Here is an 11436-nt window from a genome sequence, read left to right on the forward strand (position 1 = left end):
TCAATTCACTGATTACCGCTACTGCAAATACTACTCATATAACGGATATGACTCTTTTAACAAGACTAATTATTTTATTGATAGAACTGCTGCAAACTCCTTCCATCATCATGGCTAAAGTATTTTTAAAGAAATCAAATCACAAGTCCTTCTACTAAGGAACTATATTATGTGTTTTTGGTTGTCTTGGCTCTTGCTATCCAAAAGGGTGTTATCTTATGGCAACTACTGGTCACTAAGCAGTCTCATTTCATGGTCAGTCAATTCATTAGCGTATTGCTCCTCCTCATACTCAATTTTGTAGAGTTACCCAGTGAGCATGGCAGGCCACTCAGTCCTTACCCTCCTGGGGACGCCTTGTACAAACAATGGATACCCTTTTTAAAAGGTTCAAACAAAAGAAGGTCCAAATAAAAGCTAACGTTGATGTAATCACTACGATCCAATCATTGCATGGTGATAAGGTGTTGGCGAGGTCCAGGAACAGAGAGGGGGGAGCTGATACTGGACAGGAGATAAGGAGGGAGTCAACTGGTGCCTGAAGGTCCCGATTACCTGAGTCAATAAAACCTGGTGTGAGCAGCTCAAAGTGTAATGTGACTTGACCACCACATCCTGCCTTAAACCTGGACCAACTCTTTCAGCTCCAACAACTGGTTTTAGCTTCTTTTTTTTTTACTTTGCGGATCATAAAAAGGTAAGTACTCCTGTGACTTTTAGATAGAAGAAGTTATTCCAGCTCAGCGTGTGGGCTGATGTTGCTAATATTGTTGTAAGTTTCATGAGGTCTATTTCCTTCTTCTGCCAAAGCAGTAGCTGATCTTACTGAGGTCCCGAACATTATAAGTGTCCACATAAAACATTAATACAAGCAAGAGTCAAATACAAACAAACGGTTAATACTATCAATAGATTGCTCTGATTAGCACATATAATATACAGAAAATAAAGCAAAGAGTGTGCCAAACAACTACACATTGATGACGCAGTACGTTCTACAAAAGACATGGACAGAGCGGTCTTAGCTCTTGGGAAAACAAATTGCTGTCTATACGCAAACCTGGGGATAACGATGTTTGACCAGCGTGCTCTCAAAGACCAGAAAAAGGATTCTGATATATTTTAACATGGGAATGTAATCTGGCTTCAACTGAGAGCCCCGACAGTTTTGTGCGCACATGTACACACAATCAACTAAAGAGCATATAGTCTGACTAACTGGATGTACACTGTAGTATAAGAATGCTATTGGTTGCCTATTTCAGCCGCCATTGTCCTGCTTATCTGCTAGTTTTTTTGGGGCACCATCACTGCATCCTGTGCTTAGCGCCGCCGAAGACAATTGAGATTCTTATTCTGATTCTAAACCAGAATGATATTTGTAGCCAGACCTTTCTTTGGCGCTAAAACATCGTGTGGCCTGACTAGGCAAGAGTAAAGTGCATGTAAACTCTCAGTTGGCCCTGAGAGCTCAACACACTGCAAATTAACACAGAAGTTTATAATGCAGCCTTATTTGTCATCTTAAGCGCACACGGTTTGTAAATTATGCCTTTGACTTTAGATTTTTAGCAAATCACACCAAAGCTCTCTACAAAGACAAAATGTCACTCTGAAATGATGTTGTGTTGTCTCTAGGTCACAGCCAGCCTCCTCCCGGCCGCCACTCCACACTTCATCACAATGCCTCATCGCATTTGCTCCGTTGAGATTAACAACAACTCTGGCTGCTACACTCTCTCCAACCCAAGGTTATGCATTGCTTTTGCTCATGTCTATTTCATAAGGTATTGAGAGTACATATACACCTGACATTAGCAGTTTCCTGGTTGTATATTGTAAGAGCAGTACCAAACACTAGCTTGAAAGAAAACATACACAGTGCAAAAAGATGTACAGGGAAGTAGCAAGGGGACACTAAAACCTGATTAACACGCCTGGACATCTGATTTACTAAAGTCATCTACTCATCAATAGTGTTGCCAACCTTCACTCATCACTGATGTGTTCATCAGTTTTTAGTTTTAGAGCTGCATTGCTATCTTAGAGTCAAGTTGTGTCAATTTAATCTATGCAGTCCAAAAAATTAGCCTTAAAAAGCCTTTACAATCCATACAGCATACGACTCCCTCTATCCCTCCACCAGGACAGACAGACGTGTAATCAATGTTGTTTGAACAGTATAGACAGAGACAGGACAATACCAGGTAGATAGATGGAGTTGATTCACTTGCAGGTGCCACCACCTCAAACTACATTGTTCCCATTAGTAAAACTGACCTGACTTAAGTGACTTTACCAGGTACTTTTATTGGGTCGAGGTTCTAAGCAAGCTGAGGCGATACTAGAAGGTGGAGTTACAACACTGCAGATCAGACCACCGATTGGTCAGAGTGAATAGTCACATGGACACAATCGCGCCACTTTTAAGAAGCCAAACTAGTATCAATTGTGGCCAATAGTTCCAATGCACGGACATTTTTTCTACATATTGTAGACAATAGCGTGCTTCCAGATTTGGGTTTGAGCTTTTCTGTTTCAACATTACAATGATCTCCTGCCCAAAGCCAGGTCCATAAAAACATGGTTTTCCCACTTTAGTGTAGAAGAACTTGTCAGAGCTCTGACCCCAAACGCATCCAACACCTTTGGGATGGAACGCAGAGTGCAGGGGCTGACCTCACTTTGGGTTCTTGTAGCTGGATGGAATGACATGACACCACTAAATCTATGGAATGATTTGGAGAAGGTTTGTGAAAGACCCTGTCCCAAATGTTTTGTCCCTGTGTTCAGGGTGTTCACTGAGAGCGGCTGCTGTGAGGTCCCTCTGCCACCCATGGTGGGTCCCTACTCAAATGGCAGTGCATTGTTCAACAAGACCACTGGCAGTGCGACCGGTGCCGTCAGCGTCTTCACCTACGACCTTTTCAACGCCGACCTGAACTACTACAGTCACTCCATGGCTGTCATGTTCTCCGTGCCCTACGATCGAAACCTCTACTCCAACTGGTTTGCTGTGGGGATCTTTGACAGAGGAAACAACTGCGACTACGATCTTTATGATGTCATGTACAATGGAAGTGAAAATAATTTTGTAAGAGCAAAGGCTGATGGCTCCTGCATTTCTTATGAGGGCAACTATGATGTTATTGTCAGTGCCTCCATGTCAGACTCAGGTGAAGCAGTCCTTAGGGTGGATATCAGTGATGCTGGCATGTATTAAGGCAAAGGAAGCCAGATCCTATCCTAACCAGATGATCACAGTAATTGTAATAAAATATTTCAATATAAGTAAAGCTCAATCAACTGGTCACTAGCTGCAGAGGTGCTTTTTAATCAATATAGTTAACATATGAGTTATACATGATTGTAGTCTAAAAAATGTTGATTTTTGGTGTGATTAAAAAAAAGTTGATGCCTAAATAAAAAATACTTTTTGTGTCCTTCAGATCACGTCTTCATGAAAATGGTCATAAATGTATTGTGTTCTCTCTGACACAATGTAAATGAAGCAAATATAATGAATTTATTTTGTACCCATACATAGTCAATTAGCTCTTTGATCTGGCGACAGCCAGACGTTTCCCATCATGCCCTGTGGTCATGCAGTTGGTGAAGAGCAACTGTGGCGCATGGCTCTAAAAACTGCGGCCACCTCGATCTCGTGTGGTGATCGTTTACCACGTGCGCATGTTGTCAGAGCAAGTCGGGATCAAGTCGGACACAAATCTAACCAGCATGCATTGTGCACCGATCGCCGGTGATCGTTTCTGATCAGGACTGGCTCATGTCCAACGAGCCTACAGTTAGTAAGTTCAAAACACATAAACACCGGGATATTTGTGTGATTTTAACAGCTGTCTATGCAGATGACGCTTCACTTAAAGCAGCACGCGTCTCACAGATTCAGTGTGGATTGATACATTTAATATATTGGAAGCGTATTTGTTTTGTAAAATTCCCCAACTGATGGACATCAAAAACCCTTCTCAAAACATTTTCAGTGGGGAGTGTTTAAGCTGAATGAGGAAAAATTCAACCGTAATGATGGCAGAGATCAGAGAGAGAGACACCGTGGCTTAACAGCAAGCATTTAATTTTACCATGCAAGCGAACTACATACCTATCAGGTGTGTGCTCCAGATCAGACTGGAAACATAACCACTTAAGAGATGGGTGTGTGTCGTAAAGTTACATGCTATCTTCTGTACTTTTTAAACAGAAAATACGATTAATATTGTAATATTTACTGTAAATGACTTACAATATATATATTTCTTCTGAGTACAGAATTCAGATGAAATTATCCAGATCTTACGGGGATCCTTAGCATCCATGGGGCCCATAGAGCAAGCACACTAGCGTTTGCTTTAGCCCCACCTACCAGCCCTCAGTCTAGCCTCGTTCTCATTCACAGGAACAGAGGAAGGAAAATAACTGTTAGTGCATTTTACAACTTTTAGGACATAATGATTTAAATAAGGGCTATTCATGTATTTGTATTGAGAGGTTGAATCACCTCAAAAACATTCCCCACTGATTTGCAGACGTCTTTTTCACAATGAATGTTTTTTGAGCCCCATGGAGTCACTTGACGGACCATGAATGTAATTCCTCTATTTGGCCACTATGTAAAATTTGCTTGGCACTCTTCCTGGGGCCTTTAAGTATAGGATAGTATAGGATTTGTATTTCTCCACCTGGATATGAACGCTCTGCCATTTCTCCTCTACCCTTCCAGCTGTAACATGCGTCACTCAGTGCTGACCATCAGATTCCCCCGCAAACACACAAAGATCTGCATTTATTTTGACAGACTGTTGAGTTACAAAGAATATCGTACATTCACATTCATTTTTGTTGAGCTTCAGATGACCTGGCGACAGCAATTCCCATAACCATAGTAACAGACTCAAGCCTAAGCACAACGAGACAGCAGATGGAGAGACGCTGTGCTGCTGCCAGAGTTGACTCTGAGCAGCGAGTCGTTAAAAGGTCTGAAAAGTCCAACGCTGTTCATAAAATATTTGGGAATGTAGCCTCGGACGCCCACACCATTCTGTCTGAAGGGCCTGTCTTTTTTTGGCCCATAATTTCTCCGCGCCTTTCTTGCTGTCTTATCCAATATGGCACTCTAGTTTTTTATACGCTCTGTTTAATGAAGGCACTGAGTCCAGATTGGGAGGGGTTTAAAGATGTGATTGGGCCAGCCCAGTGTCAATTAAGAATCTAATAGGCTGATCTAGCCTACCTGACAATCATGCCATCCCAAAAGACAGGTCAGCCCACCATGGAAGTGCCCGGTCATCAGATGGCCAGTCCCGCCCTGATTTCAATAGAATTATGCTTGGAAGAGGGTGCTCAGTGGAAGGCACACTGCCAAGTGTGAGGCTTTGAGACCACAAGCTTTTGAGGATCTACAAGAAGCAAAAGGGTGCAACTATCCAAATCTAGGTGTTTAATACCTTCATTCAGCCTCAAAGCTGTGATCACTGACATTAGTAAGTCTAAAAAGGTACTGAATATGGGTGTTACTACAAACTGAGGGCAGTCATTTCAGTTTGTTATCATTAAAACCATTTGGTGCACAATTAGAACATTTCAGACTTTAACACCCCCTAGAGGTAGTATCTAAAATGACCCTGATGCAGACAGTAAGGCACACCACTGCTTTGGCTATGCATGATTGTGATAACAAGAAGTAACCGGGAACTGAACTTAATCAATGTCATCTAAACTTTTTCTGTGACATTTTCATTGTAAAAATGTGAAAATATAATTTACACCACTGTGTGTATAAAAGGAGCATAATCAAATTTGGACTCACCGAAGACCAGAGCCAGACCATGAGACGTTCCTACAGCAATCACACCCGACACGGTCTGAACAAAAAGAATAGACAATTTAGAAGACATAATCCGCAATACATAGAGCAGACATAATCCGCAATACATAGAGCAGACAATCATCTTGACATAGTACGTTACCAAATGTTCCTCTACACTAATACCACCTCTCTTTGTTCAGTTAAGTTCATTGTTGGAAAACAAAATACTCACTATAGCAGTTGGCAGTCCAGCATCCACTTTGTCCTGAAGAAAATATGCAAGTGTTTTTATTATGCTTGAATACATCAATGCATTAGTCTACTGCAACAAATGTACAATTCTGAAGCTAGTAGTAAAATACAGAATTCAGTTTAAAAAAAAAAACAAAAAAAAAAAACAGACAAATAGAATGACTTTCATCAAATATAAACATGAATTATGAATGCATTCATGATTTTGGGATGCTTTATCATTTCATTTTGTTAACATCTTCACATCTAAACAATGTACTGAAGCTGCACTCTAATCAACTAGAAAAAACACCTCAGTCATGTATGTTATGGTTTACATCCATGTCTGTCCAAAATGTCATCACTTAATTTGATCCTATTAGACATATTTGTGAAATTGTCATAATTATGAATCACTGATTTGAGGCCAAAAATGTGTTTGTGAGATCACAGTGGCCACCAACTTCTTCTCAGTTCATCCTAAATCCAAATGGACATTTGTAGCAAATTCCCTTCAAAAGTTCCCGAGATACATCATGACAACCGGGCGGACAGACAATCCAAAAACATAACGCCTCTGGTGTCGGCATGGAGGCATTAAAACACTTAAATTAAGGCAGTCCTTTTTTGTCAAAGACTGAGTCCTTTCTCTCTATATATGTGTGTGATTGTGTATGTGTGTGTGTGTTTGCTGTTCATCTTACAGCAGCAGAAACGATCTGTGCAGAGATGCCCTTCAGCAGGCTGTGTCGAAGAACAGATCCATGAACGGTCGCATTCAGATCGACTGTCCTCCTCTTCCTTCACACGTGTACATGTCCACACACAGACGCACGCAAACACATGTACACAGATCACACACAGACACACAGACACACACACACCAAAGACAGTTTCTATGTTATACTTGTACATACTACAAGAAGCAATGCACCAAAAGTAATGTAGGTGTGTGTGTGTGTGTTCATGCCTTTTGAGGTGTGCTGGGTCTCCACTGTCAGAGCTGGCCAGAGAGGAGGTGTCACATGAGTGAGCATCCATGTTGTCTGTGTTTAGCATGCAAGTATCCTCCAACACAAATGGTTCCTCCTCATCCTCAAGCTGCACACAGGACAATAGTAAAAAATAAACACTTCTTAGCTAGGCAAAGGACAACAAAACAAACACACCTAAGCTAGAAGGTTCTCCTACATCCACAGTGGAGGGGATCCACAACCAAATATGTTTATCTGATACACGACTACTTTCTGTAAGAACCTTCTACCTGCCGAGTGAATTCCTTCTAATATGCCTGACTGCTGCCGAAGGTTTCTTCTCAATATCACAAATGACTTCAATCTGTTTTACTGGATGGCCAAAACTTTATCCTGGCTGATTTCAACCACTTTAACTGCAAAAAGATGCTGTTTTTAATCAGAGTATGACATGTTGTACTGGTGGAGTAAGTGTTGTGGAAATGTACATTATACTGAATTTATCAAGACAGCAGGAAGTGATCAGTTTTCAGGGAGGATTCTTACTATGGTATGATGGGAAATAGAATTAAAGTCTGTAAAAGACCTGTTTCCAATACAGCCCTGGTTCTTTGGAGAGGTGGGGCAGCTTCTAAATGTTGATCTTATTTTCAAAAAGTTGTCGTTATTCTGTTGACAGTGCAGTATAGGGTAGTAGTCATAGAGTACTTACCTCATTAAGGATGCTCTCCAGTGTGGGAGGTGTGTCTACTTGGGGTATGTCGAACTCCTTATCATCGATCTGAGAACAGAAATATTACAAAAACACGCAGGGTTAGAAAGCATTATTTGTTTCTTTGTGCTTTCTTTATCAAAAATCAACATTTATCAACATTCCCGGGGATGATCCCATGCAGACCCCTTACAGAGAAGCCGAAACAGAGTCCAAATCTTGGCAGAGCCCTGTGAATAGCTGTGTTTCCACTGAGCAGCTAACTAGCCTTTATTAACTGTCAAAGACTTCACCTTTGTTATTTCAGTGAAAATGAAAACATGCATGTGAGGATGTGCTGTATGTAGAAGTGTCATATATATACGTACAAGTATGAAAAATAGTTTTGACAGCTGGAAAAAAATATTGCATGCTGGTATGTGATGCAAAACATACAATATAATTGACATGTCAATATTGATGAAGTCAATCAACTACAAACATAGCAGTGGGCTTATTCATAAAAAATGATGTCATCCAAAGCAACAGGGTCCACCTGACCAACCTCAGCGGCTCTGTGAACAGGTAAGAGAAAAGTCCTAGTTAGGAACCTTCAGGGACATTTAGCAGTAGTCCTGGTGGTAAGATGACATCATGTGTGAATACTCTCCCAGATCAGAGGTGAAATCACCTGTGGTGGTGATCCATGATGCACAGAGGCGTATAGGAAATGCTGCCAACCTATTAGTTTAACTCAGACTGTCACAGTCTTACTGGTACAATTGCAGATAGTATGTATACACTCGGAATTATCATATGTTGTGAATCACCTCTCATTAATAACAAACAATATGCTTGAAATCACTTGGAAACAACAACCGTTTTAGTAAGTTTATTTCTGTTTTTGGGCGTGTAAAAACACAAGGGGAAGTGACGGCGCGTGAACGCACCACTGACGGGACAGTTGCACAATTAAAACTATACCAAACTTGTGAAAATAAGTGGAAGAAAAGGCTTTATTCTTTCACTGTCTGAAGCTAGTGCCAACATTTCTGGTTTGAATAAATGTTTCGCTACGTCTTGACATGAGCTGCGCCGCAAACCATGTGCCAAAACAATAACGTTGCATGATCACGTGATAAATTCAGACTTTAGGCCGTTGTAATAGACTAACGTCAGTCTGTTCATAAATGTGTTGATATAGTCACAAAAGTCAACCTTGGGACCTTGGGTAACAATAGTGGTTTCAGCTGAAGCCGGTGTCCATACGGCATTTCGCTTTACGTTAGTACAGTTAAATAACACGACAGCGCAGAAATTCAACCATACTATTCTATGGGAGAATCCAACATGCGTAGCTGGGCTTCATTTGGAATGTCACGAGCTAGTGTTTGGTTGATTATTAGCAAAATCGTGTTTTCCCCATTTGACACAGAGGAAATAATCTTGTTAACCATCTTGGTATATAGACGATGGTCAAACAACAGACTGCTGCGGAGGACTTGAGTGAGTTCATTCTCGCTCAAGTCTTCGCCATGACACCAGGATATGTATAAAGCCTCTCACCGCGTCCATCTCCATCAGGTTGAGCTGGGAGGAAGCAGAGAGTAAGCTGCGGGCGTCCGGAGACTCCGACATCGCTGTGTTTACATGCACAGAAAGGGCTCGCCTTGTCTTTCTCTGCGGCTGCTTCTTCTTCTTCTTCTTCTACTACTACCATCACAACCACTTCTTCTTCTTCTTTGGTTTTATGGCGGATAGCAACCCGCGTTAATGTGCATTACCGCCACCCACTATGTTGGAGGGTGGAACAGAGTTATCTATCCCCTTTTCCAAACAAACATGGAAAACAAACCGGAAAAACACTGGCCACTACATTCTCTTGAGCAGCCCAGTTTCAGACATTAAAATTGACTCCCTAACCTGATGTCAGATATTTTTTTCTCAGTTCATCCACTCCAAGCATTCTGAAATCTTTCTGAAGAATGTTTCTCGTTCTCTACTCCACTGATCCTTCTACTTGACAGTGTTCACATAATCCTGAGGGATGTTTACTCAATAAATGCAGTGTTTCATTAAGCTTCTACTTCTATGAACCTCCTACTCTCAGCCTTGTTAAGACGTCCTACTCCTCTTTAGCGCTCCTTTTAGCTGTCCTCACTTTGCCCAATTCTCGCTTGAGAAGGTGCCGCCTATGTTTCCTGCACTGCCACTGCCACTCTTTAACGATGTTGCTTTTGATAATTCAATTTGCTTCAGATTTGCTGTGTTTCAGGGCCTATTTTGCTAAAGCCTCCACAATTTCATTGACCTTAACCCTTCTGTGAGCTGGTATCCACAGAAATGCTATCAAAATATTCATATTTTTAAATATGTTTCATATATCTCATTAACAATATCCTACCTACTGTGAAATGTAAATGATTGCAATGGCATTAATGGAGAACACGAATCTGTACAAAGAATTACCTTTTTAATTTGTTTATCTATCTACTGTAATGCTGTTGAAATTGCCATCATCTCAACCGTGTATACAGATGATTAAATGTTCTTATTTTAACAGAAGTTGCAAGGCTGGTATACTGAAAGCAAACCCTGTATTCCCTGTATTATGATCCTTGGATCAATTTATACTGTGGAATAAGTTTTATATATTCTGTTTGTAGTCTATATATCAACCAAGACTGCAACATTTTTACCTGCACTTTATCCAGAATATAAAATGGTTTCACACTGAGGGAAACTGTGGTTTTTCTGGTAGGAACTACACTAATAACACATTCTTGTTAAATTGTTCAGAATAAAGTTTCTAAACTACAGAATTCACAAACTGTCTGAAAACATACTGCTATTTTTGCAAAATTATGAAATAATATCAGTGTAACGTGTAGGCTGTGATGATACTCAGGATCATGGCAGTCCCTAAACAGCGGCAACACTGTAAAATGGTCAAATATATTTTGATAATAGAGGGCACATAAAAGTGCTCCAAGTCATTTTAAAACATTCATTTTGAAACACCAAGCACTAATGAGCATTGTTGTTCATTACCACAACAACTATAATCTTTTTGTAGAAATCTTATGATGGAGCCTCTAATTAATTACGAGGAGGAGTTTGAAGGTATTTCCCATCTAGGCTTGACACACAATTTTTTGTTATATGCAGATGATTTGTTACTTTATGTTTATAATCCTGTGTTCTCTTTTCCGGCAGGGTTGCACATTTCAATTTGGCAAATTCTCAGGATACAGACTTAACCTTAATGAAAGTGAGTTGCTACCAGTTAATCACCTGAGCGAGGATTTCCTACACCCATCCCTTCTCTTCAGATGGGAAGATGATGGGTTTAAATACCTCTGAACTTGTAACACTTTATATTATTCACTCATTCCAGTTTCTCAATTATGAGATTTTCTGCTTTTATATAGTTTATATTATTGTAAAATGTTGGGGTTTTGGACTGTTGGTTGAGTAAAATATCCCATCTTTTTGTGATTTAGAAAATTGAGAGTATTTTCATTTATTTTCGGACATCTGTAGATTAAACAATGAATCAAGGAAATAATGTGTAGAATAATTGATACTGAAGATATTGATAGTTGCCATTGATTTGTGTTTTGTTGGCTTTGTTCTTTAGCACAGCGGTCTGGAGAAAAGCAAGTCCTCACTGTTCTCCAGTCAAACCACACCAGTGCGGTTATGCTGCTCAG

At 40.4% G+C, this 11436-nt stretch overlaps 2 protein-coding genes across 5 annotated transcripts in view; one reads left to right on the forward strand and one right to left on the reverse strand.

The window, feature by feature from the left end:
- Positions 1-9501, reverse strand: part of vps8 (VPS8 subunit of CORVET complex) — a 53968-nt gene extending 44467 nt beyond the window's left edge. For 3 of the 4 annotated variants that reach the window (XM_031877249.1, XM_031877247.1, XM_031877246.1), the window contains exons 1-6: positions 9290-9501; positions 7745-7813; positions 7029-7159; positions 6763-6859; positions 6060-6092; positions 5828-5882 (exon numbers count right to left, since the gene is read on the reverse strand). In XM_031877249.1, the coding sequence (XP_031733109.1) occupies positions 5828-5882; positions 6060-6092; positions 6763-6859; positions 7029-7159; positions 7745-7813; positions 9290-9361 (457 nt within the window). In that variant the 5' untranslated portion in view covers positions 9362-9501. The remainder of the gene's footprint in view (positions 1-5827; positions 5883-6059; positions 6093-6762; positions 6860-7028; positions 7160-7744; positions 7814-9289) is intronic. The other variant, XM_031877248.1, reaches the window with a different exon arrangement.
- LOC116399828 (DELTA-stichotoxin-Hmg2b-like) lies at positions 554-3441 on the forward strand. The gene is made up of 3 exons (XM_031877250.1): positions 554-697; positions 1639-1751; positions 2794-3441. The coding sequence occupies exons 2-3, from the start codon at positions 1684-1686 to the stop codon at positions 3221-3223; spliced, it is 498 nt and encodes a 165-aa protein (XP_031733110.1). The 5' UTR covers positions 554-697; positions 1639-1683; the 3' UTR covers positions 3224-3441.
- Positions 9502-11436: the final 1935 nt, after the last annotated feature.

Source organism: Anarrhichthys ocellatus, unplaced genomic scaffold (genome assembly GCF_004355925.1).
Source record: "Anarrhichthys ocellatus isolate YVR2014 unplaced genomic scaffold, GSC_Weel_1.0 scaffold131, whole genome shotgun sequence".
Classification (NCBI taxonomy): Eukaryota; Metazoa; Chordata; class Actinopteri; order Perciformes; family Anarhichadidae; genus Anarrhichthys; species Anarrhichthys ocellatus.

Excerpts from the sequence above, each read along its gene's own strand:
- LOC116399828 (XM_031877250.1), top strand. The coding sequence starts at position 1,684 with ATGCCTCATCGCATTTGCTCCGTTGAGATTAACAACAACTCTGGCTGC. Across the intron at positions 1,752-2,793 it reads TACACTCTCTCCAACCCAAG|GGTGTTCACTGAGAGCGGCT; the intron begins GTTATGCATTGC and ends CCCTGTGTTCAG.